The following is a 26,806-nucleotide window of genomic DNA, read 5'->3' as shown; positions in this document are numbered from 1 at the left end:
GCAAAAGTTAATAATATAATATTCTAATGTTATTGTGATTTTTCATCAAATGAAATTGTACTTGCCTTTGCTGGTCACATCCAATCAGAAGTAATACAGACTGCCTCAACTTCATGTGGTTGCAAACCAGCAGTTATGATAATGTTGTGATTTGATCTGTGTGTGACAGGGAGTGTGTTTTTATTGTACATATTTTGGAACAAAAACCTACAAGGTATTTAATGTGAAATTTGGGGATGGTCAACTTTAATCCAAAATGACAAAAAAACAATACGATACAATAGAAGTGGTTTGGCACATCAGTGTGTGAAGTAGCCCCCTGACCGTTCTGTTCTTGTCTCCCCAAGTAGTAGTCCGCTTTTTTCAGCATCCCCAGTGAGAAATCTTGTTGTAATGACTTGGTGGCGGTTGCGGGTGATCACAGGCGCCCACATTTAACCCTGATGTGATGTCAGAGAAAAATGACCTTTCATATAATTTTTTATTTAATATGATTTTTTATTCCATGTATGGGTGTTTCCTCTGGTCGTCTGGAGACTTTTCCATAAATTCATACAAAAATGTAATTATAATCGTTGGGCTCGCTCGAGGACTAGTTGCAGCACGTTGCTTAACATTGGACGGTCACAGCCATAATGAAGGATAAAGATGGTATTTAGGATTTCGAGGAGGTTGTCGATGAACCATCTCTTTATGGGAAAAAGAAAAACAGGATACTGTCGGAAAACAGTTACCAAAAACCGTAAGACTTGGCCCAGCAAGGAGAAACTTAAATCATACCAAACGTTTCCTCACAGATGCCTTATTTCAATATATTTAAAGCATGCGTCCATTCTATACAGAATAGTGAACAAATTCAGGTAGGCTTCTCATAGGTGTTTTAATTATATTAGGTTTAATTATGCCTAAAATAATAATAACTGAATATCATTTGATCTCTTCTGTATTACCAAAATTGGCCCGTCACAAAGTTGTAGCTCTGGACAAGTAACTGGAGTTACTGTTACTGGACAAGTAAATTAAAAAAAGTGAAATATTTGCTTACATCAGTGTAACATTTTTATCATCGCTTCTGAAAGTTCTCCTCCACCCGGGTTCAGCCACAGCCATGGACCGGTACCGCTTAACACTTTTATAAGCAGTGTTTGTTCTACGCTATTAAAGTAAGAAATGAAGTGAAACATCACCACCTTTTTAAAAAAAATGTTATTTCTTCAAATGATATTTATTGCCACACATGGACTAGACAGAAAAACAATGTGTGTTTTTTCCACTTTCTGTGGCTTTCCTTGACCAGAATATTGACTAGTTCAGTTCTCTTCTGGTCATGAAATGTTTTTTTTTTAAATCACGGTTCATCTTACAAACAACTTCAAAAGGCCCAAAATGTTATTTGTGTGGGGAAAAAATAATAAATAATTGAACAACTTGTCAGCAAACAGCTGTCTTCCATAGAAATGACCTTTGAGAAAATAAATAAATGATAAAGAGCTGAGGGAGTTTTTGATTGATATGCATGTCAGCGTGTGCTTAAGACAGAAATGTTAAAATATTCCAACTTTCATTTTAAGATGTAATGTCACATCTCGGGCGAGGTGAAAGATTGGCTCTGCCTCCCAGGCGATGCGCTGGCTTCTGATTGGTCATTGGGCAGGACGACAAGGCACTCACTGGTCACGTGACTGATTTTGTCTCAGGCGCTTGTGCGTGAGCCAATCACAGAGGTCACGGGGTTAAGCCGGTTGGCAGCAGCAGCAAGTAGAGGCGAGCAGGCAGCGGTTGCTAGGCAACAGAGGATAGACAGCATAAGCATGATGTCACTTTGAAGTTCCAAAATGTGAGATCCCAAACTGGACAGGCTCGACAGCCACAAGTCCCTTCAAATTTGGACAGTGGTCACCTGAGGGCGGAGCTTAGGCCTCGCTGGCACTGCTGTTCCTGCTGAGCTCTCGAATCCCCTGAAGGATTCTCTTCATGTGACCCACCTTGGTCACCCCTAGGTCCTGAAATTGTGTCAAACAAGCATAGTCAGCATCACGTGACACATGGGCACATGGCCTTGCGACGGCGTGGTCCGCCTACCTTCAGGTCCCTCCTCTCCAGGTGGACCAGCTCACTTCCTCGGACGTCGTGACCGATAAAGATGTCCTTATACTCGGAGAGACAGAGAAAGTCGAGCCAGGCCCCCACCTCCTCTGTCCCCCACTGGTGAACTGATGCCAAGAGGAAGTCATCTTGTCAACCATGAATTTAAGGTCAGTGAGAATCAACTTTGACTTTTAACTCTTCAGCGTTTAAACATCTTCCATTGGGGGCCACATACCAAACATTCAGAATATGTAAGAATATGAAAATAAGATGAGGCCAAGGCTGCAAATGGCTCCCGGTGTGCTTTAACCAATCAAAACGAAAGAAGGGAAGGGGCTCACCTGGCAGAGAGAGAGACCCACAAGTCTCCTTATTTCTGTTGTTTTTGTCCTTTTTAAACTTCGGAACCAGGCGGAACTTTGCACTCCGACTGGGCTTGGCCAAGTCTGTCAGGGGACCCTGGACACAACCGCAGTGTTAACTGCACAAGCCCCTTTCTAAACCTCTCTTCTAGAACCTACTCCAGCATGAAAACAGGTAAGTACCTCATGGTCAGATGGGTCGATGACGACGCTCAACCACGAAATGTCAACCAGTCGACGAAGCTGCTGATCAACTGAACTCAATGCAGAGTTCAGCTGGTCTTGCTGAGGTGGGTCCAAAACCTGCGTGCGCACACAGACACGTATTAAGTGTTTCAATGGCACCTTGTTGCATGATGTGGCCATACCATGGACATCTTTCCAGCAAGGAGCAGCTCTGTTTCGCTGAGTAGTGCTTTGACGTCTTTGACCATTCGGACCACAGCACCACAGCTTAGTGTCTACACACAGAATAGCATATTAGAGTATGTAATACAAAAAAATATATATAGCTCTATTAATGTCAGAGATCTGAGGTTTAATCCAGATGGCTTGTTTTTTTTTTTTAAATACTGCTACTCCACAACTTCGAGGCAATGGAGAACACTTAAATTCTGTCTTCAGCTTGTCGTGGGTCCAAGTCACAGGTGCAGCAGTCAGTTGGGAAGGCCGCACTTCCCCAGGATCCCCAGCGGGAAAACTGAGGTAGGACATAATTCTCGCTTCATTTTCTCGGTCTACCCCAGTAGTTCTCAATTATTTTCTGTCATCCCAGTGGGGGCATCCGCAATCTTGCACTTTCAGCCACGACCCACAGCTGGTGACCGTAGGAGAGGGTAGGAATGTAGGTAGGATGCACAATATATTTTTTTTTCTAAAGGCAATACCGATACCAATAACATGTTTTATTTTTTACATTGCAGATATAACTGTAGTTTGTGCACACCTGGCGGTAACTTCTCTTCAATATTTATTTCAGCACTGATCAGATCCTCCCTTGTGAGCAAGACCCGGAAATACTTGAACTCCTCCACCTGAAGCAGGGCGGCACTCCCAGCCCCAAGGATGCAAGCTACTCTCTCCCCATTGAGAAACATGGCCTCAGATTTGGTGCTGATTCCTGTCCTGGGTAAATGCTGAAGGTCACAGTTGGATGATTCCATCAGAATCCCATCTGCAGTTATGGGATGCAAAGGCCACCAAACCGGACACCCTCAACGTCTTACCGGCACCTACAAATTCTGACCATGTACATAGTGAACAGAACCGTGGCGGCCGCCAAACACACTCCATGAACAGCTTTGACTTATTGTCGGCAATGCCGACCAAGCTCCTGCCCTGAACTGGAAGAAACTGGCTGGCCCACAGCCCGGAACCCTGTATTCCCGTTGAATGGTTTTTCTGAGTGCACAAAACCTGTGGACTGTGTAAACTCCCCTCCATTACCACGGCAAGGGTGTAGAGCTGCTTCAGCACTCCACGACCAGGATGTAAACCACATTGTACCTCTTGTTTCTGAGGTTCGAGTAATGACTCTCGTTTTTCCCAACATTCTGGCCTAGGCTTTCCCTGGGAGGTTGAGGAGTGTGCCTGTTTATAAATCCAACAGCTTTGCTAAAGTAAACACCAGCACTCACTAATACAAACGTTCTGCTATCAGCCATGTTTGCCTCCGCTTCTCCAGCCCTGGCAGGCTACGCAGTACACATACTGCTCTACTCTGCTACTGCACGTTGCTAACAAGTCTTTAGGCTGAGAGCAGGTTTTTAGTTAAAAGTGAGGTTTCATACCCCAATGCTTCCGGACTCAACATAGACCAGGTCCATGGACTTGGAACTGGCATTGACAGCATGAGCAAGTTCTTGTTCCAGACTGTGGTGACTTTGAGCAAGCTGACAGATACTGAAAGACGAACAGATTAGAGTGAGTGAAGAACGTTACAGGAGGAGAGAAGGATGCTCCAAAATCATCACCTGCAGATGAGGACTCCAGCAGCCCGAGCGAACTCTCTCACGAATGACGCCTCTTCTTCAGAAACGATTTCTGGATGGCTGCTGAGAGGGGGCGGGGCCACAGGACAAGAGGGACCACGAGGAAACTCGCACTTCTGTTTGTCCTCCCATGACTTCAAGGTGCTCTCGAACGCCTGCCACAAAACATCCTGGTCACCTTTGATAGCCCCTTGTGCCGCCCTGCGGGTGGGTGCCGTACTCACGCGGTCCCTGGTTAAAGTCTGGGTCCGGTTCTTGTGGAGGATCTTGATGTAACCCGGAGGTTGAATCCAGGCCTCGCCATCCACCTGCACAGGAACGCCCTCATCCCCCAGGATCGTGATCTTGACTGTGCGACACTGACACACACGCACACATCAGACGGGCATTGGACTCGCAGTATATTACTCACACACATACACACACCTGGGCAATGCGGTGGTGTTGCAGGTTTATGACTCTGGACACGGCCATCTGCATGCTGCCAAACACAGCCACTACTTCAAGAATTTTGTCATCAAAAGATGGAGCAGTGAAAGTCTGTGAGATCACACACACACACACACACACACACAAAAGTGAGCGCAAGTGAAAGGGAGAGACAGACAGGTGGAGGGTCTCACATCGTCCTCTTTGGTTCCACCCCAGAAGTTTGTTCCTCCAGCATAACTTGGAATGTTCAACACAGCGATACCCTGGAGGCTGGGCAGGGGGATGGGCCGCCCGTCACACTGCACACACACACACACACACACACACGAGATAAAGCCACATGCAGCAAGTTCAATTCCGATGAGTGCTTAACGGTTCTGTCTGACCTCCAACAAAACTCTCTGCTCTAGGTTCTTGTACGTTCTGTGCAGCAACTCTTTGGTTCCTAGAACTCCGTACCACATCATGTTCTTTGTGCGACTCCTGTGCGCACACACACACACACACATAAACACGCTGCAGTTACACATGTTCTGCTGTGAAGGTTCCACTGGGCCTACCTGCACTTCTCAGGATGTTCATCTCTTTTGTTGTTGAAGTCCAGAGAAATTTTGGCATCCAGTCCAATCCCAAAGTAGTTGTTCATCACACACTTCTCAGTGTAGCACTCCCTGACACACACACACACACACACACACACACACACACACACAGCCATGCTTTTTGTAAATAGACCAATGATAGGTAAAGATAAAGATGGCATCTTTTTAAATTGCATGATCGCAGCTCACAAACACAAGGTAGCGTGAGTGACGCAATCGTATAGAATCCCTTACATGTTGTCAGGGTCACATGATGTGAATGACTCAGCGTTGACGAGCAGTCGACTGATGACGGAACCACTTGACAGAGAAGCTGACACACCTGCTCTGAGGGCTACACACACATATGCACACACACACACACACACACACACACACACAGGTTACGAGTTACAACAAAAAGGCCACAGCCAAGCACCTTACCAGGATAGAGGATCTTGGTGTTGAGCATCGGCATGTTGTCTCCTCTTCCTGTAGGGACAGGAAGTGATGTGGAGCTGCCCAATGACAGGCTGCCTTTACTCATCAGCCTCTCGCATGGTGTCTTACTGGCTGCAAACACACAAATTGAGCTTTTTTTGTAACCCACACTTTGTATTAGGCCTTCAGCGACATGAAGCCAACAGTGGAAGTGGTCGAACATGATGACAAACGTCCTCCCAATCAAATGTGTGGATATTTGCTGGCATGAGCTAATGGCTAACCTCTGCGAGCGCTGCTGAGTTTGGCGCCGTATGACTGCAGGGACAGCTTGTCTTCTTCGTCCTCGTCTTCCTCCACAAGCCCGTCCACTTTGACGGCGTCCAGCGAGAAGACGGGCTGCGTTTGTGCGTTCTGCTCATCAACAGCTGGAGAACACACAGTAAGAAGAAGGCAGCGCAGATAATTAAAAAAAAAAAAGACGCTGCCTGGCAGGCGGGCAACTACCTTTCTCGGTGTGCTCGATGATCTGGCGGATGGCTTTCTTCAGGCTGTTGGCGCGCAGCATCAGTTGCTCTCTGGGTTTAAAGATGGCTGCCGCAGAGGCGCCGGGTCGGGGGGAACAGGAGGTGGAGTCTGGTGACAATTGGTTCTGAGGACGGAGGAGGGGGAGGACAAAGCCCTTGCCTTCTTCCTGCTCCTCGGTGATGGTTGGGGGTGGAGCCGGCGGCAGTAGCGAAGACACGTGTGACTCGTCGCTGAGCGTTTTGAGCAGCAGGTCCAGTTTCTCCTTGAGAACCACACACTGGGACAGGAAAACAACACCTTCACTTGTATTCTTGTTTCCTCTTACTAACAATGCGTCCCTTCCCACAGTTCCAGGAAGGCAACAAAGTTCTACCAGAAACTCCTGAGAGCAAGTGGAAAACCTTTGGCAAGTGTTTTGGAACATGATGGGAATTTACATGACATTGTCGTACCTTCTTTGCCATGACGTCCGACTCTTCTGAGCTCTCTGTGTTTTTCTCATAGGCTTTCCCGATCCGGGCCACAAAGTCCTTGACTGTCTCGCACAGAACCCTTATCACACACACACACACACACACACACACACATCAGGACTGGCCAGCTGTGAGGAGACTAAATCACAAATGATCGTACTTCGCAGAGGAAATGACAACAGAGTGTTGGTCTGACGTCAGAATTTTGGAAAGGTGAACAGCGACGGAATCTTCATAGGTGAGAATCTGCTGCACCTGAACACACACACACACACACACACACACGTTACAAGAACTTCCTAGCCACACTTGGGCACCTTTTCCTGCACAGTTGCTTTTGTGCTACAAAAACACTTCAAGCGACTAGACATAGCGACAGTCGTCCTTCGCCACTTTGCAGTTTGAACAAGGCTTCCTCACTCTGTTGCGGTTTTTGAGAAATTATTAAATGATTGCTGTTTCGTGGTTGACTACGATCTCTTATTAGTCAAAATACATTGAAATGCAAGTCATATGTAGTATTGCGGTCAGTAATGCTGCACTGATGAGACATTACCTTACATTATATTACATTACCTTAACTTGCAACATGGAGTAAACCATAGATGCAAAGTCAGACAAGAGTGTGGAAGAGTGTGGTACATTTTTGACTTCTGACTATGTCCTTCCTCCTCACTCCGTTTCAAACTCTTTCTTAAGTTTAGAATAATTTAATCTGAAGGAAAAATAGTTAGCTCGGATGTTGCTATGCATAAACTCGTGTCTAGTGTCCCTTCAGATATCCCGTTGCATAATGTGATGCAAAAAACAGATTAGGAGTGTAAATGTGACTTATAGCAGTTTTATGTCTGCAGTGCTCCAGTAATGGTTAAAAAATGATTTAGAAGGTAAACAGAACTACCCACTCATTAACATTAAATCCTATTTCAAGGTAATTCACTGACCATGGTCAGGTCTGCAACCAATTCACCGTGATAAACAAGGGATGCTAGTAGCTGCGAGTCGGTACATTGGATAATGCAAAGGGTTGGTAGTGAGCGTGTGGTGTGCAGCGGTGACAGGAAGTGATGCGTTACCTCAGAGTCCTCGCTGCAGTCCTCTGTGACCGTGGAGGTGGAGTGCTGCCGTGGGAATTTGGTCTCATAAACCATGATGCTCCACCTGTGGCGACAGCAAGACACCTGTCACACCTGACAACACCTGCGTAAAGTCACATGACATCACCTGTCTAACATCTTGGTGCTGGCCCGCTCCAGTTTCTCCAGTATTTGAGGTAGTTGGGTGTCGTCGTCGCAGGCGGACCCCCATCCCAGAACCCGGGCCAGATCGTTGCCGGTTCCCAGAGGGAGAACCCCCAGCTGACACTAGGACAGAAACAAAGTGAGGAAGTGAACATTAAATGTGCACCTGAGGCCAGGTTGTGCTTGTGGCGTGCACCTGCTTGTGCAGCATGAGGGCGTCGATTTCGGACAGAACCCAGCCCACGCTGCCATCTCCTCCACAGACCAGGATCCTGAAAGTGTCAAACTTCTGGAAGAGGCGCAGACTGATAAAAAGGTTCTCGGGTTAGCGAGCCCGGTCTTGGGAAAGATCCTGGTGTGAGGCTTCGGGTCTCACCCCAGGTGTGGTCCTCCGTTCATCAAGTCAAAGACCTGGGCCGGGTTGAGCAGCTGCTTGAAGCGCCGCAGGAACTTCACGCCCTGGTTGTCTCCACTTTTGGAGTTGACGAAGACCAGCAGAGGACTGGTGCAGGATGGGGGACACGACGCTTTCCAGAAACCTGCCGACAAGTTTGGATTGAGGTCAGTAGGAGGGACATCATGTTGTCATAGCGATAAAAGGACAGTCACCATCAGAGTCAATGCTGTTGAGAGCCGTGGGCGGGATGACGGACACTTTACACTGGCCCAGGGGACACTTGGAGGACAGCTGCTCCTTACAGCTGGAGTGCACCTGAGGAACACGCCCACCACAGATTGAGATTGACGGCCTCGCCACACCAGCAAGCAGGAGGAGCTTCTTACCATGGTCTTGCACCAGAGACAACGCCAGTCCTGCAGCCGCAGGACGCTGCCGCAGGTTTTGTCACAAACGCTACATTTGGCCGAGACCGGAAGATTCCCTTCAAGCCACTGGTGAGGCATCCACACCTGAGGGGGAGGGATCAGAGGTTAGCAACCGTGAGGCGCTGACAGACGCCACTGTGACGTGCGCGTCTCACCCCCTCCTCATCCTCGATGATGTCCTTTCCGATGGATGCCAGCGTCGTCCATTTACAGTTGTTGGTGGCGCGAACGGCGCAACGCTTATGAGCCTTGAATTTACACACTAGCACACAAACACAACAACGCAGCTTTTTGCACCCCTAGCACACGTGCTGCATATATTTTTGGCATTTTCCTGTGCTGACCTTCACAGGAAAGTCCGTGTGATGTCACTCCAGACAGGGCCTCTCTGCACACGTTGCAGTACGTGGGTCGGGCGTGGGAGCAGGCGTACCAGTTGTGCATCCCACTGAAGTGGTCCATGCTATACTGGGTGGACTGGGAGACACACCCGGTTAGTATGGGTATAGAAATCATACTCATCAATTGGTGGATTTCTGGAATGACTCAATTTGTGGTGCCTAAGACGAGACTTAAGACCAGGACCGAGCCTTTTCTGTGGTTGGCCCCAAACTATGGAACTCTCTCCCCTCCCAAGTAAAAAAGGCCCCCAACATCGAAAGCTTTAAGTCTCGTCTTAAAACCCACTTTTATTCTCTGGCTTTTAACTCTGAGTGAGTCGTATGGTCCTGTGTCTTTTAGTTCTTCGTTTTTATTGTAATTGGTTTTATTTTTTATACTTTTATTGCTTTGTTTCTTGTTTTTAATATTTTAATATCTATTTTATTTCTTAAATAATCTTTTAGTTTTGGATTATTACTTTTTTATTTTTACTAGTCTGTGCAGCACTTTGGAAACTTTATAAAATGTGCTATATAAATAAAGTGGATTGGATTGGATTGGATTTGCTACAGACTGTATTTCAATACTTAGTAGCAACCATCAGAGGGCGCCATTCATCCACTTTGCCAATTTGTTCATATTTGGACAAATCTAAGTTGGAGTATTCTTCACAACTGGCTTCCTTTTTGCTACTGGTCTAAATTAGGTAATTAATGGCGAATTGTTCCTTAATTTTAAAGAAACCACACACAAAGTAACTAATGATCTCATATTGATTTGGCCAATTTAATTATGAAGAGCTAGTCATCCTTAGCAGGATCTAAACTCACCTCATAGTTTTGTCTGTTTTGAACACTCCGCAGAGCTGCCATCCACTCCTCCATCTCCTTCCTGTTGTCTGCGCACAGGATGAGACGCCTGCAGGGGGTGATTACCTGCATGCACACACACATTGACATCACTGTTCCGACTTGTGTGTGTGTGTGTGTGTAGTATTTGCAGACAAAGACACATTGTGTCCACAATGACGCTTCTCTTCTCACATGAATGCAAATAGACTCAGCGCACACGTACACGTACACGTACACGTACACGTACACGTACACGTACATCCACTAGCAAGTCTTATCGCTTGGATTTTGTCCTGACATTGGAGTAAATGTCATTCTATTCCAACTCTAACTGAACAGTTTGGAAGTGGACTAGCTCTCACCAAACAATGACAATCCAACTGTTTAGATGATCATCTCTGAACAAACCCAATACGAAACATCCACACAGGAGACCCGCTCCCAAAAGGTTCAATTCCCATAGACCTGGTCCTTAGTGTTTCAGGTCCGACAGTGATCTAGCTTATTCCGCAAAAAGTGTCTGTCATTCAACCCCTCCCGCATATCTCGTATGAGTCACGCCTACTTCCTGTCTATTGTCATGGCAACTGCAATAATAGGGGGGGGGGGGGGCGGCCTTGTATTTTAATGTGATCTAAGGTGAATGATTTTTCATTCCGTCTAGAACAGGGGTATCCAAAGTTTTCTGCATACCAAAAAGAAAAATCTAATGATGCTGGGAGGCACTTTAATATATATATATGGTATATATAATTTTTAATATATATAGAGTATTAAAAGACAGAACTTATGAGTATGAACATTTCAGCTGTTTGTCTTTACATTGTGCCTTTTTTAGTGATGACCACTTTTTATATTGATTTTTTTTTTTTACTTAGATGTAACTGTAGTATGTGCACACGTGGAGGTAAGAATGACACAAAGTTGGATTTGAGCAAATTCTACCCGTTGATTTCTTCTTTCCAAATATCATGACATGACCACTACAAAACGAATGTGCAAGGGGTTTGCACTTGGCTCATCTCACTTTTTTTGCACTTTAGCACACAATACACGGTAGGAACAAGCCCCGGGCATCGTAGCGATGGTGGCGTTTCAGGTGGCTGATATAGTGTGATGTGTTGAAGCTCAATGTCCAACCGCCATCATGGAATGTTTAGAAAAATTTAGAAAAATGTCTTCCCCTTAAAGCGTGAGAAGCCCCATGATCGACAGCAAGTTTGTTTCCAGTTGAGCCCAGGGGACGTTTGCAGCATATCACAGAAAAGGAGCGCAGTACAATAGAGATAATCTTGCCTCATTTTTAAAGGGGGACCTATTATGCTCCTTTTCAGCCCTTTGTATTGAGTTGTGGACTCCTACAGAGCGGCTACACATGATAACACGCACTGAAAGCTTTCTAGATCTTCCAGAAGCTGCACACATTCCAGCTACATTTCCTTGGATTTCCAAAACTGGTTTAATTTTTTCCACCCACGGCCCGCCTCCAGGCACGCCCACTCTGCTGTGTTTGATCCCAACTCAGCTTGTACAGCTAACAGCCCATATTACGGTAGGACAAAAAAACTCTGAAATCGAGCGTTCAGAGCCACCCCAAACTTCTTCAGGGCTCACTTTCGAATGTGCAAACCTCATTATCTGAAACTTTGACTCACAGTAAAGCTGTTGTTGACGTTCTTGGTGCTCGACTCGGCCACGCTGGCATCCGTCAGGTCCACTTCGTCAAAGATGATGGACTAGAAGACAAAAACTCAGACTCGTCACATGCGCATGGTTGTTCTTGGGTGTGTGTTGTCTGGGTGTGTTGGTCACCTTGGTGTTTTGAGCATAGTACAGAGTTCTTCCTCTCAGTTTAAAATATCTTCTCTTCCAACGCTGGAAAGAACTGGTCTGCTTCATCAAGTCTCCTTCCTTCAAGACCGTCTAACAACACACAAAAACGGCTTGGAATTCAAAAGTGTGCCTTCTACTTCGAGCCATCCATGTCATGGAGAATGTGATTGTGAAATCTGGTCACTATCAGCCTTTTCATGTGGACCTCATGCGAGCCGAGCTCAGTGAACAGCTGATCTAAACACTCGGAGCTTTGTGTCCTGATCTTGTGACTCGTCTTGCTGTACCACCAGCATAAGTGTAGGGAACTGCAGAATTCCACGATGGAATGATGGAGAGATACTAGTCTGAAGGGTGGCCACTGTACTTGAAGGCCAGCGCTTCCTCCTCGCTTTCGCCATCCCCAAGCGAGCCTCAGGGAGAGCTGTCGCTATGACCCCGGCCAGCAAAGTTTGCCGTTTTCCCTTTTTTATCCAGCCTTGGGGCCGTGGCTGGGTATTGGGGCTCTGTAAAATCTATATTTAGATTTCTTTTCTTTTTTTTTAGCCTTTGTCAATGTAACCTCGTGACTCTTATTATCTGTACTGCAGAAGTTAAGTCCAGAGTTACAAATTCATAACCGCCCCACCCATCAATAATCAGAGGTTTAAAGTTGCATACATTAGTTTTTACACCCATGTTGAGAGTTATTACATAAAAAGTATTTGGCGGAGACGGCGTACCTGCCTGTCCTAACACAGTTTGGGAGAACTGTGAACTTATGCACTCAATTGTAATCTGATGCATGTTCGAATGAAATAAAACCATTACCGTTGAGAAGTCACATGACAAACGCACAATTCCCTTCCTATCAAGCTGACAGTAAGTGTGCTCTTACACAATCAATGAATCACGCAGTAACTATTCCATTCATGTTTCAATTTCAAAACAAAGTTAAAATATCAAAGTTTTTGTGTTGAATTGAGCAGTCTACACCAGCCCATAAACCACCAGTTGAGATTCTCTGCCAGAGATCTGGTCTAGTACAATGTTTATTGTTCAACAATAACCCCTTCCAGGGACTGTATCATTTAGCAAACTTTGTCTCTGTACAGGAAAAAAAACACGAAATATAATTAATATTGGAATTGAAAGTGTTGCCACATAACGCCGATGGACGTAAAAGTAAAAATGTTTACTCTGCTGTCCGTTATTCGCCCCGTTCTACAGCCAATGAGTGTACGCTAACAATGATCCGCTCCATCTCAACGTCACCCCGCGTGCAGCTCACTTCCCACGGGTAAGAAACTCAGGAAACGACCAGGCCTTCGTATGGGCCTTGGACTCTGTCGGTCCTCCAAAGTTGGCCGGCTCGAACACATTTATCGGACTTTCTGTCACATTTTGCGTGTGATACCGACATTTTTGTCAATTTGACGCCCCACGAAGACTGAATTCACCACCAGTAACTTCCAATAACGGCAGGAACGTGAAACTATGAAGCCGTTACGGCAGCGAAAATGACAATTTCTGATGCCTACAAGTAGCGTATACATTTCTATACAATATATACTGCATATTGCTGGTAACACACACTGTCAAGCTTTCCTGCACAAGAGGTGACATACAATTTTTTGAGGCCAAAACGCCAGTGTTTAAGTTATTCTGCGTAATACAAAGCGTGAATATAATCAAACATTGTGATCGACTGCCGTTACATTAGTTGGTATTATGTCTGCAATTCGGTGTCAATAAAATGCAACAACAAATTTAATTTTAAAACGAGTCCCTATTCTGTGTTCACGTTAAGACAGGAAAGGAGTGTGGGTGGGTGTGAGTGTGTGTTACGTGTGTGTTTATAAATGGCGTTTAAGTGTAAACACAGGATGCATTTCCAGTAACTTATTATATACTTAATACATACACAATCAAACAAGCTTCAAGCCAACATTTTACAAAATGGTTAACATGTGTGAGACGGCAGTAGACGGCGCCGACACATTTTAAGACAGGGGTCCGTGTAACCCCTCCACCCACAATTAACGTTCATGCGCTGGACACTCCGCCTGCACTGACCTTGCTGCGGATCTGACCGGAAGTGGACACTTTCCTAATCAGTTTCTGTGGGGTTCCGGGCTCTTGCTCCGGTTCGCTGTCGGACGACTCGTCCGGGCACCGAACGGCTAAAATCTCCGGTCCCTCCGCCATCCTGCATCAGACCACCCCGGAGAGCAGGGGACGGCGCGCCCCCCAGTGGTCGTGAGTGGGTGACACACCGATCGCCATAAGAAGTATATACTGACCTCTGGTGGACTAAGTTATTATAACAACTGAAAAGCAAAATACTGTACAAACATTTTTAAAAGTTGACATCATTTTGACTTTTCGGTATGTGAGTCTGAAATACTTTTGGACACCCTTATCATAAAAGAAAGATTTAATCGGTGGCTGAATCTGTGTTAACTCAGCATATACTTTATTTTCCTCATAAACAGGATATTATGACACGTTTGATTCCTTTGTTTTGCTCACTTTGAAATGATCGCTATCTTGGGCGTCCTTTGCTAGGATTCACTTCCTGTTTTGTTTAACTTATTTTACTTTCTCAAGTAAAAGTATGTACATACATATTTTTAAAAATATGTCTTTGCTAACAACAAATATGTCAGCTCTGGTTGTGACTTGATAAAGATATCATCTGACCCCCTTGATCTTTATCACTGGGATCCGGTCCAGTCCTAGTTCCCACATGAAAGGAGTCCCAGTTTCACATGGCACTTGAAAGACTATGAAACCCAAAACCGCTTGGCGCTTTTTCACATGGCACAATTTCGGCCCACGCTTCTGTTGACTTTACCACCATCATCATCATCATCATCAACATCCATCAGGGGATCGGTCCCGGCTGACCCCGCCTCGCATTCAAAGTCAGCATCCGTTTGATGACCCCTGATATCAGCGGTGTCCAAAGTGCGGCCTGGGCAGCCATTTACACCCTGAGGTGTTTTTTTCTCGGCCCGTGGAATATTGTAAAAGTAAAAATAAACAAAAAAAATAGCAAAAATTGGAAAAATAGAGGAAGCTAAAATGTTAAAATTAGTTAATTGTCATTAAAATATATCAATATATTATTAAAATTATTGTAAAGTACTATTATTATTATTAATTATTATTTTTAAGATGTAATATTACAAACGTACAAAAATTTATTAAAAATGTTAATTAAATTGCACAGCACCAATAAAAAATGGTATTTAATGTTATCAAAATATATTAAAATATATAATTAAAAGGCATTCATTCATTCATTTTCTACCGCTTTTCCTCACAAGGGTTAATTAAAAGGCAAATATAGCAAAATGTGTTATTTTAAAGATGGAATATATAAAGTGTCAAAGTGCCACTCCTGGAATATTTTCAAACCTAACCCACATATAAAATAGAAAAAATCTATATAATAAACAAATTTTCATAAATAAAAAAACCAAAATGTTTTACATGTTTTTGTCTCTATGCTTCACTGATAATCTTTTTCCACCAAGCCTTGATATCTTGTGCAAGAATGCACCATAGTTGTGCACGTTTGTTTTCATATGAATTTCTTTTTCTGCCATTCACTGGTGGTCCCGATCTAAACCCGGCAAAATACCGAAATATTTACTGTACTTCATCGTGTCAGACCTGCTCTACTCTCAGCGTGTTTTTGTTGCACTTTTCCTGGTCTGAGGTCAGAAATGACCCGACTTGCCAGCGGATGCTCATGCGGCGTATAGGTCAGACTCGGGTTCCATTGAATTCAACATTCTTTTATTGTTACTTTTTCGTGTGTCCTCGTAATGTAACACCCGCGTGCATTGTTTTTTAAACAAGGTCACCCCCCCGCACTTTGATCAGGTCAGTGGGCGGAGTCCAGGTATTTTAACATATAACAGCAGTGCCGGTCTGTAGTCCCGTCAGCTCCAGAAGACTCGTCAAAGACTCGGTGAGTGAGTCATCACGCCATGCTGATGTCTTTACTTTTCCATAAAAATGAGATATTGCTAGCGTTTTATTTCACGATGCGCGAATGATGACAACAACTTGCTGGTTTGGCGCTGTGTGACGTTTTGAATGAGCCGGTTTATAACTTCACTGATTGCTTTACTTAGTTCTTTTATAGATGTTTGTGCCACATAGAAATGTGCAGCTTTAAAATGGTGTCCTTGCCTGCATTATTTATGGTACTTTTCTCTACATAAGTTATATTGTTTATGACATACTTCATATGTAATTACTAGGGCTGTCAAAATTGATCTCTTTAACGATTTTATTCTGACTTGAAGGCATCAACAGCAGCGCAATTCCAACACCATCTTTGTAGTTCCGAAACACAACTATAGTTCTAACCCTAACCCTAACGCTAACCACTAACCCTAACCCCAAAACGACGCCTCAACCGACCCTAATGCTCCAACCCCTAAACCCTACCCTACTTCCTAACCGTCTAAACCTCTAACCCTAACCTCTACTCCTAACCCCAGACTCTATCTCTAACCCCTAACTCTGACCTCTAACCCTTCCCCTACTAGCTAACCATAACACTAACTCTACTCCTAACCCTAATGCCCGACCCTAACCCCCTAACCCCCTACCCCTAGCTTTTAACCCTAACCACTAACCCTACCCCAAAGCATAACTGCAACTCTAACCTTAACGCCTAACCTCTAACCCCTACCCCAACCCTCTAATCCTTTAACCTCTAACCCCAACCTCTGACCCTACCACCTAACCCCTTACCCTATCCCTAATGCCTAACCCTCTAACCCCTAACCTCTAAACCTAACCCTACTACCAAATCCTAACTCTACCTCTAACCCCTAACCCTACTCTTACACCTAACCACACCAATCACACTAACCCCAGACCAGGGGTGGGCAAACTACAGCCTGGGGGCCCACCAAGCGTTTGAATCCAGCCCACCAGTGGCTTTCTAAGTATTTCAACTTTTAACATACAAGCTGGTGACACGACTTGCCAGTCGGATGTATTATTCAGTAAAATAAAACAACAAAATATTGTATGTAAATATTACTTCTATGAATAGTACTTAGTATTTACTAATTTTGACTTTTTCAAATCTGTCCAGACCATGGCAACCCCTCGTCATCACTTCCTGTTGACGTTGGTCTTCCTCCCTGCTGTCACGGCAATGCCTGAACCCGAAACCATCTCTCCAGACAGCTGGGAACCGCCCTTGGAAACCCCTCCCCCACCTTTCCCTTTGGACGGACGTTTTTTCTTCGAGAACGTAACGGGACAGCCGGGGGGCTCCCTCCTAGCCTACTGTCAGAGGCTGCAGTCAGTGATTCCGGCGGAGCAGATTCCCTGGTTCTGTCTGTGCATAGACTGCAAGGGGAAGACTGGAGCCAAGGGAGACCGTGGAGATCGGGGGCTGCCAGGTGAGGTGGATGTCAGGAAGAAGCAAAGCATCAAAAATTCAAGTCAATTTGATGTCCTTCACCCAACTCGGCAGGCATTCCAGGTAGTCCCGGAAGACGCGGGTTGACCGGTTTCAGAGGTCCCCCGGGTTTTGTGGGAAGACCAGGAATCAAAGGTAAAATCTGCGCTGTCACTTGTTGTTGATGTTTGCGTTGCTTGAACTTGTCACCATTATGGAACTCCAGGACAGAAAGGCGACGAGGGTGACAAGGGAAGTCAGGGGCCTCAGGGGTTTGTGGGACCCAAAGGAGGCCGAGGGTTTAAAGGTAGGGGGACAAACATTTGGGTTGATCAAGCTTTCAATTCCTGAACTGGTTCTGTGATTCGGCAGGTGAGAAAGGGGAAAGGGGTTTGGAGGGTCTCCCGGGTGATCCGGGTCCAAAAGGAGATGACGGTGTCTGTCCCGATTCGTGCGATACCATCCAGGGCCCTGAAGGAATCCCTGGTTTGCCAGGCCCCGCAGGACCCAGGGGTCTTCCTGGTGTACCAGGAGCACCAGGATCCAAAGGTGTTAAGGGTGACATGGGGGTTGTGGGTCACCCTGGTTCTCCAGGTTCTGATGGTGTCAAAGGAGAACCCGGCCTCCAGGGGGAGTGTGATTGTACAGATGGACTAGACGGTGATCCAGGGCAGAAGGGTTCCAAGGGTAACCAGGGAGACCAGGGTGAGATGGGGCCTCCAGGAGACAACGGTTTACCAGGTGCAAAAGGTGACATGGGCTACATGGGTCCTCCCGGCCCCTGTATGCCCGCCATCCAGTCTGCTTTTTCCGCGCAACTCGAGAATAGTTTCCCCCCGCCTAACACCCCGGTGGTGTTTGGGTACGTCGTTTATAACGTCCAGGGCAGTTATGACCCCACCTCTGGACTCTACACCGCTCCCATCAACGGGACCTACGTTTTCAGCTACCACCTGACAGTCTACGCACGGATCCTCAAAGTCGGCCTGTTCCATAATTTTGAGCCAATCATCAAGACAACAGATCCAAGCGCTTTAGGTACCACCTCCCATTCAATCATCCTTCACCTGTCCAGGGGAGACCAGGTCTGGCTCCAAGTCAAGGACCACCTAAGCAATGGCATGTTTGCCGGTGCGGAGGCCGCCAGTACCTTCTCTGGCTACCTGCTCCATCCAGACTCATGTGACATGGCGTTTTTGAGAATCCCAGTCCCGGTCCTGACCCCACCGGAGAACGGGTACAGTTGGGGGGACGCATTGGGATACAGCACCAATGAATATAGTACACCACCAACCACTACAGGATCCAGTTAGCTAGGGTCCCTCCAGTTGAAGTACTGTAGAAGTCCCTGACGGTGGATTGGTTGGTCCAGACCAAAAGAATGAACTTTCATTGGTTGTCTTCATTGGACAGAAGACGTCAGTTTGTCAAAGAATCGCCCAACATGAAAAACAAAAAAATTTTCTAGCTTGCGGCTTCATTTATTACGTTCAAGAAGGTGATGTTCATGCATGAATAATAAACCTCAACATGTTTTATGTCAATCAAATCAAGCATTGAAATATTCTGTTCTGCTTACGGAAGCACAGCTCGTAGCACCTAGCTTGTAGCGGGTGTTGGGTAAACGACACAGTGGGCGTCATCGCGTCGGCCATCTTTGTAGTTCAGGTGTCGCCGGGAGAGTCGTCGTCGTCTCCAATCACCCCCCTCAGGAAGGATCGTTTAAAGTCCTCAAAGCAGATGTCATCCGACTCGCTGCCGTTGAACCGTGAGAAGATGAAAGACATTTTCAACAACCGTGTCCCAGATGTTGTACAAAGGAGAAAAAAATCTACTCACGTTGCTTTGGCTGAAAGGAAAAAGAAAATAAACATTCATTGAGATACTGATATATTGTTATTATGAAGATTTGCTAGCAAGTGAAATATATATTTCAATAAAAACAGCCTGCATCTCAGCGTTGTTGTACAGTATGACAACACGGGATATTAGTTTCTTCTCCTGACATTACACCTTATTTTGCTCATTTTTATGGATGTTTTCTTTTTAATTTACAAATATTTCTTCTCATATTTTATTTCCCTGACTTTATTCCCATTATAGATTGACTTTAGTCTTGTAGTATTTCAACTTTTCCCCAAACAAATGTTCCAAAAACATGAAATTTTATTCTTACTGATCATGTAAGAATTCCATTCATTCATTCATTTTCTACCGCTTAACCTCACGAGGGTCATGCGTATGCTGGAGCCTATCCCAGCTGTCTTCAGGCGAGAGGCAGGGTACACCCTGGACTGGTCGCCAGCCAATCACAGGGCACATATAGACAAACAACCATTCACACTCACATTCATACCTATGGACAATTTGGAGTCGCCAATTAACCTAGCATGTTTTTGGAATGTGGGAGGAAACCGGAGTACCCGGAGAAAACCCACGCATGCACGGGGAGAACATGCAAACTCCACACAGAGATGGTTGAGGGGGGAATTGAACCCAGGTCTCCTAGCTGCGTGGCCTGCGTGCTAACCACCCGTGCAGTCAATATAATAGATATATAATATAATATAAAAAGGAAAAAAGCTGTGATCTTTGGATCTTTAAAAGGTTTTATTACGGTTTTATTCCCATAAATAATAAAATAATATAATATAATTTAATAATTTGGGCGGCACGGTGGTCTAGGGGTTAGCGCGCAGACCTCACAGCTAGGAGACCAGGGTTCAATTCCACCCTCGGCCATCTCTGTGTGGAGTTTGCATGTTCTCCCCGTGCATGCGTGGGTTTTCTCCGGGTACTCCGGTTTCCTCCCACATTCCAAAAACATGCTAGGTTAATTGGCGACTCCAAATTGTCCATAGGTATGAATGTGAGTGTGAATGGTTGTTTGTCTATATGTGCCCTGTGATTGGCTGGCGACCAGTCCAGGGTGTACCCCGCCTTACGCCCGGAGACAGCTGGGATAGGCTCCAGCACCCCCGCGACCCTCGTGAGGAAAAAAGCGGTAGAAAATGAATGAATGAATGAATTTAATAATTTAATATTCTAACTTTATTTTCCAAATGATATCTTCTTTGTCCAATGCAAATATAGAAGATTCCAACGGTCATCACAAGTGCAGCTTGATAAATATTAATTAAAAAGCTAATAGTGTGCTAAAAAAGTGTGCTGTTGTGTTCACGCTTTGTCACTCAACTTTCTGTGTTGATTTAACGTGTGTGTGTGTGTGTGTGTGTGTGTTAGGCGGATTGTATTGTGCTGACACAACAACAACAACAGGTAATCAGATTGCTGCGCGTGTGTGTGTGTGTGATGTCACCGGTTGTCATGGTGATGAGAGGTGACGTACCTTCTGGTTTAGGATGCATCAGTCGGAAAGGAAGTTCCACACAAACCTCGCTGAGGAACACACACACCATTTAACAGTATTCTACTCATGTTCTTGTGTGTGTGTGTGTGTGTGTGTGTGTGTGTGTACCTGGATCCCAGAGCTCTGAGTGCACAGGAGGAAAAAGCCAAAGAAAAAGCAGTTGAGTGCTGTTGAAGGATAAAATTACGAAGAAGCGCACTCACCCTGAAGCCATCATCTTCAACACCATCTTGTAAGTCACCAACATGCCCTGAAGCTCCTTCAGAACCTCCTGCTTCACTCTGCGCACACACACACACACACACACACATTTTTGCTGTTAGTGTTGTGTTTTATGAAAAAGATGTTTGAATTGTTCCAACAAGAAGCAAAGAATGTTTATATCTCACATGCTGGAAGAAGCCAAGTTGGTGTCCTCATGCTTGAGACGCCCGTCCAGTGCGATTCCTCTGCGTTCCTTGTTGTGTTTCAGCATGGGGTACAGCGTGTACTTCTTCTCCAGACTGGCCCCGGATGCAACACAATCGCTGAAGACAGCAACACAAAATCACTTCCTGCACCAAACACCAAACATTCCAGATGTATCTAAGATGGCTCACCTTGTTTCCTCTCTGGCCACAGACTTCACGTACTTGTCGTTGGAGTAGAGGATGACATTGGTCACCTGATCCACTGCAGACGCAACACAATTTGACAATGCAGCCGCAGCAACCTGAAGGCGAGGACCACGTGTGGCAAACCTGACAAGCTGATGTCCTTCACGGTACGGTTGGAGGCGTTGGCGATCTCCACGTTGGCGTGGACCGGCTCGCCGTGGTAGAAGGTCTGTAGACAAATAGGACGCACCGCTCCAGTTTGAATTTGGTTTAGTAGACATCAGCAGTTCATGTTCAAGACTAGAGACATGTCAAAACTGGAGACACGTTCAAGACCAAACACATGTTCAAGATTGGAGATATGTTCAAGACTAGAGACATATTCAAGACCAAATACATGTTCAAGATAGAATATACGTATGTTCAAGACTAGAGACATGTTCAAGATCAGACACAGTCAAGAATAGACGTGTTTAAAATAAGACATGTTCAAGACTAGAGACATGTTCAAGAACAAACACATGTTCAAGATTGGAGATATGTTCAAGACCAAACACATGTTGAAGATTGGAGATATGTTCAAGACTAGAGACATGTTCAAGATCAGACACAGTCAAGAATAGACATGTTTAAAATAAGACATGTTCAAAACTAGAGACACGTTCAAGACCAAACACATGTTCAAGATTGGAGATATGTTCGAGACCAGAGACATGTTCCAGACCAAATACATGTTCAAGATTGGAGATATGTTCAAGATTAGAGACATGTTCAAAACTAGAGACACGTTCAAGACCAAATACATGTTCAAGATAGAAGATATGTTCAAGGCTAGAGACATGTTCAAGATCAGACACAATCAAGAATAGACCTGTTTAAAATAAGACATGTTCAAAACTAGAGACATGTTCAAGACCAAACACATGTTCAAGATTGGAGATATGTTCAAGACCAGAGACATGTTCCAGACCAAATACATGTTCAAGATTGGAGATATGTTCAAGATTAGAGACATGTTCAAGATCAGACACAGTCAAGAATAGACGTGTTTAAAATAAGACATGTTCAAAACTAGAGACACATTCAAGACCAAACACACGTTCAAGATTGGCGATATGTTCAAAACTAGAGACATGTTCAAGACCAAATACATGTTCAAGATAGAAGATACGTATGTTCAAGACTAGAGACATGTTCAAGATCAGACACAGTCAAAATTAGACGTGTTTAAAATAAGATATGTTCAAGACCAAACACATGTTCAAGATTGGAGATATGTTGCAGACCAGAGACATGTTCAAGACCAGACACATTTTTAAGATCAGAGACATGTTCAAGACTGGATGCATGTTCAAAACCTGCCACGAGGTAAAGACCAGAGACATGTTCAAAACCAAGCAGATGTCCAAGATCAGAGACACCAACATTTTGTTAGAACTAATCCTGGCCTGTTTGACTGCCCCCCTGACTCAACTGGACATCTGACAGATGTTGTCAGAGACATGTTCATGATCACAGACATGTTCAAGACTGGAGGCATGTTCAAGAACAGCCACAAGGTAAAGACCAGAGGCATGTTCAGGATTGGAGATATGTTCAAGACCAGAGGTATGTTCAAAACCAAAGATATTTTCAAGAACAGACACATGTTCAAGATCAGACCAATACCAGAGACATGTTCGGGACTAGACATATTCAAGACCAGACATCTTCAAAACTAGAGACATGTTCAAGATCAGAGACATGTTTAAGACCTGACATGTTCAAGGGTAGAGACGTGTTCAAAATGAGACACATGTTCAAGACCAGATAAATATTCAAGATCAAAGACATTTTCAAGACCAGATACATGTTCAAGACCAGATACATTCAGAACCAGCCACATGTTCAAGACCAGATAGATGTTCAGGACCATGTCCTTGGCCACATTTAGGTTGGTGACTCAGAGAGCGTTCTTGCTTTCTTACCTCTTTGGGCAGACTCAGTTTGACTTGAAGAGGTTTCTCAGACATCAGGAAGTCGAAGGTGGTCTCGGCGACGGGAGACACCTGATTATCCTGCGGACTGTACTGGATCTTACGGATGGTGAGACGAACTGAACTCCTGCAGGGAAGACAGGATCAGAGAGATGAGTGTTAAGTGTGTGTGAAAGACATAAACAAGTCTTTGCTAGCTAGCCAGGGCTCCCAGGCCAAATCTTGCTTGGGGCCTCCAGATATTCAGAAACACCGCTGGCAGAACCTCACTGTTTGTCGATCTTCTCGTCCCGCTTCTCTGCACAGAAAGCCTTCACCTCAAATTCCACCGAACATTTCTGCACACAAACACAAAACGCTTGATCGAGTGGTTAGCACTGCTGCCTCGCAACAAGAAGAGCCCAGTTTGTTTCCAGCTTGAAACACGCTTTCATACACTGGATGGCTATTAAAACTATACTACATGAAATAGGCATGACCTTCGACTGACCTTGCCATCATCTGTAGGCCCCGGCTGCAGACTGACAGAATTGGGCAGGTTGTCGGGAAACTGCAACACAATTCCAGAAATGTTATGATATCAACACTGACCCACACTTGTACACACGCTAACTAGGATACCTCCACCAAGGCCTAATATGTGTGTCCCAAAAGGGCTGCTAAAAATTAATTTGTTGTCTTTTGTTGTCAGGACATATACTTTAAAAATACCCAAAAACTATTAAATATAATTCCAAATGACCTCCAGGAAGAAGGGGAATGCGTTGTCTCCAAGTTTTCTTAGCAGCTTCTCCTGAACTTTGGTGTGGGTCAGCTTGTCCTTGTCCTGCAACTCCGGGTACACCTGCCGGGTCACCACAAACAGGTCCCGCCTGAAAGCAACGCCCATCACATCCATGTCCTGGCGGCCGTATCGGAAGGTACACGACAACATGACGTAGACTGTTGACAGAGTGACCCCAGAAGGAATGAGGCGACGCCTTGAAGACTGGAACATGAGAATGGAAAACGGAAAATGGACCTTGTTTTCCTCTCAGCTGTGAAGGATCGATGACGATGACTCCATCTGAAAGAGTCAAGTTGTTTAAGGACTGGTGTGGACGGATCGTGTCAATGCTAAATGTATTGATATTTATACAGTATCTGTATCAGATATTTTTCAGTTCTATTTTCATAAATATTTTGTTGTGTTGTTCAAATAATAAGCCAAAGAATTTAAAAGACAGTCAATAGCAGTTAGACGTAGACAAACTGGGTTTGCCCACTGCTGGAGACGTCAACGTCGCCGCCATATTGGATATGTCAAACCGTGTGTCCAATGAATACAAGGAATTGTACTTATTTTCATAAAGCGCCTAAAGTTAATTCCACTCCTTTTATACATTCACACATTCATCAACATACTGAAATATACATACAAAAACAAAAACAATGATTGTTTTTGGTTCCTAGCTGTCCAATATGGCGGCGACGTTGACGTACGCTGAGCGGTCGATGAGGCGTCTATGTATGAGCAGTGGAACTCACCAACTGGATCCACGTGATCACAGTGATCCACAAAGTCCCTGTTGGACATGTAGATGGCCACCTGAAAGACCAACAGTCGTCTTATTTGCCATAAATGCCATTAATATGTGTTTATTTATTTCTACATTACACCCGAACCATGGTAACACTGTGTCCCGCGGGGACACTTTAGTCGGTGGTAACTTTCGGTTGAAACAAATGCGATTAGTGTTGCCAATTTAGCGACTTTTAGCTCTATTTAGGAGGTATTCAGACACCTGAAGCGACTATTTTTTTAAAAGCGACTTATGACAAATCTAGCGACATTTTCTTGTAATTGCAAACTGTTGGAGACTCTTCACTTCAAACTAAATAGACTTTCCGTCCGGGTTGATTGCATGGCCTGCAGTTCTCTCCTGAAACGCTGCGGGGCGCTGTTTTTCCGCAGAGTCAACTCAACCACAACTCTTGTTGACCAATTAGTGTTAGTTTCCTCGGCTGTGAGCAAACGATGGCATTTCAATGGCTTTTAAAATGACATTGGATCCCAGTGGGGACACTATAGTAAGTTGCATTTCATAAATAGTTCATGAATATTAAGTTGTGTGCAGTTGTAGCCAAGATCCTACTTGAATGTTGTTAACCAATAGCAGTCAAAAAAATTGTTACACGTTTATTGAAAGATCCGACACGGAATGAATCAAATGTTCAGGAATCGATTACTAAGGAAATTATTCCGACAACTATCTTGTATCGTTGTTCCTGGAGGCAGCGCAGAAATCTTTTAGTTCTGGTCTGAAGCGACTAGTTGCCATGACAACACAACTTACCGACTTGTCGCGAGACGTTTTCTTGAACACGACTCGTTTAGGACTCATGGTGACTCACACGCACCGACCTGCAAGAGAACCTCCACTTTCATTACAAAAATGAACAAAAAACTTTTTTTTTTACTGTGTCCAAGACTTTCTCTTCTAAAAGAGAAAAGTTCCTTTTAGCACTTTAGAGGTCAAAATAAATAAAGTCCAATAAATCAAATCTTGGCAACTTTTTTCCCTCTGATACAATTATTAAAGTTAGTAGTTATTCCTTTGACTCACAAAAACACAATTGTTTATCATAAGTTAATTTTTACTCATTTTGTAACAGTTTCTCTTTTTGGTCCATTTTGAAACTTTTTGTCCCCTCACACCTTAACTTTGTTCTTGTAACATTTTCTCCTAAAATATCTTTTACATTTTCTTGCTAAATTATTTCAGCAAGAAAAAAAAATATGTAATAGTTGACAGTTTCTTTTTAGAAAAGCACAACTGTAAGGCTTTGGAGAGTGTGAAAGATTATTTTATTTGTAGTAAAGTCAAGTTTCTGGTTGAAGTGTAGTATTAGTCTATAGTTTCCTATCTCTGCAGAAGAATGGTATGCATTTCCATTTCATTGGGAAGTCCAAAGAAAACCATGTAAGGGTTGGTATGCAGTGTATCTAGCCAAAGACAGGGCTGCATTGTTGGGTTTACTGAGTAGATGCGTAATGTGAGGCACACTTGCTGTCCCCTACGCCTGTGTACAAGTGTACCATGTAGGCATAGTATGAAAAAAATCAGATGTAGTCACACTCTTACAAAACAGCCATGTACAAGATAAGCACCAAAGGCACAATAGTGACTATTTTCCAAGTTGATGTCAAAGCAGGAAGGAAATAAGTTAAAATATATTTTCATATCGATTAAACGCAAGCCAACACTGTCGTACCTGATGATGATGATGAAGAAGACACCAGGACTGCTGATCACCCTGAGCCAGCTGGACTTATAAATGGACGTGCACACACACATGCGCACGCTAAGCCTGGTCAGCAAGATGGTCATTACAGATGATGCACACATGCTAAGAGTTAGAGTTCCTCCCCAACAAGCTG

General features: G+C 44.5%; 3 protein-coding genes and 1 long non-coding RNA gene across 11 annotated transcripts; 2 read left to right on the top strand and 2 right to left on the bottom strand.

Annotated features, from left to right (window-relative positions):
- Nucleotides 1-20: 20 nt before the first annotated feature.
- On the top strand, nt 21-8,801 carry LOC131134269 (uncharacterized). The gene is made up of 3 exons (XR_009131374.1): nt 21-3,155; nt 3,226-3,298; nt 3,430-8,801. It is a non-coding gene; the product is annotated as an uncharacterized LOC131134269 (long non-coding RNA).
- Nucleotides 254-14,734, bottom strand: LOC131134254 (diacylglycerol kinase delta-like). The gene is made up of 31 exons (XM_058079323.1): nt 14,083-14,734; nt 12,007-12,117; nt 11,850-11,930; nt 10,174-10,278; nt 9,307-9,439; nt 9,118-9,224; nt 8,921-9,046; nt 8,747-8,849; nt 8,514-8,676; nt 8,334-8,442; nt 8,121-8,260; nt 7,973-8,057; nt 7,057-7,151; nt 6,876-6,975; nt 6,403-6,700; nt 6,180-6,323; nt 5,899-6,027; nt 5,710-5,809; nt 5,434-5,544; nt 5,260-5,356; nt 5,065-5,172; nt 4,868-4,981; nt 4,666-4,800; nt 4,424-4,596; nt 4,241-4,352; nt 2,819-2,911; nt 2,634-2,753; nt 2,430-2,547; nt 2,083-2,234; nt 1,901-2,003; nt 254-1,782 (listed from the first exon to the last, which is right to left on the bottom strand). Exons 1-30 carry the CDS (start codon nt 14,212-14,214, stop codon nt 1,914-1,916), a joined length of 3,684 nt encoding a protein of 1,227 aa, XP_057935306.1. The 5' UTR covers nt 14,215-14,734; the 3' UTR covers nt 254-1,782; nt 1,901-1,913.
- On the bottom strand, nt 12,020-26,689 carry LOC131134263 (S-arrestin-like). 8 transcript variants are annotated; one of them, XR_009131370.1, is made up of 16 exons: nt 25,722-26,682; nt 24,913-24,973; nt 24,407-24,451; nt 24,128-24,327; nt 23,876-23,935; nt 23,656-23,723; nt 23,377-23,512; nt 21,554-21,638; nt 21,413-21,485; nt 21,203-21,340; nt 21,017-21,094; nt 20,922-20,936; nt 20,793-20,842; nt 19,283-19,292; nt 19,023-19,198; nt 12,020-12,117 (listed from the first exon to the last, which is right to left on the bottom strand). XR_009131370.1 is itself a non-coding variant. In XM_058079340.1 (15 exons), the coding sequence occupies exons 1-15, from the start codon at nt 25,767-25,769 to the stop codon at nt 19,108-19,110; spliced, it is 1,158 nt and encodes a 385-aa protein (XP_057935323.1). In that variant the 5' UTR covers nt 25,770-26,682; the 3' UTR covers nt 18,904-19,107. The 8 variants fall into 8 exon arrangements, 6 of the variants coding, with proteins under 6 accessions (XP_057935323.1, XP_057935324.1, XP_057935321.1 ...); XR_009131371.1 differs by lacking the exon at nt 19,283-19,292; XM_058079340.1 differs by lacking the exon at nt 12,020-12,117 and having other exon boundaries at nt 18,904-19,198.
- LOC131134261 (inner ear-specific collagen) lies at nt 12,871-19,588 on the top strand. The gene is made up of 5 exons (XM_058079333.1): nt 12,871-12,888; nt 17,132-17,444; nt 17,519-17,599; nt 17,670-17,750; nt 17,816-19,588. Exons 2-5 carry the CDS (start codon nt 17,135-17,137, stop codon nt 18,754-18,756), a joined length of 1,413 nt encoding a protein of 470 aa, XP_057935316.1. The 5' UTR covers nt 12,871-12,888; nt 17,132-17,134; the 3' UTR covers nt 18,757-19,588.
- Nucleotides 26,690-26,806: the final 117 nt, after the last annotated feature.

Source organism: Doryrhamphus excisus, chromosome 8 (genome assembly GCF_030265055.1).
Source record: "Doryrhamphus excisus isolate RoL2022-K1 chromosome 8, RoL_Dexc_1.0, whole genome shotgun sequence".
In the NCBI taxonomy this organism is placed as follows: Eukaryota; Metazoa; Chordata; class Actinopteri; order Syngnathiformes; family Syngnathidae; genus Doryrhamphus; species Doryrhamphus excisus.
The sequence above is the reverse complement of the archived record's forward strand: the minus strand, read 5'-3'. Positions and strand labels throughout refer to the sequence as shown.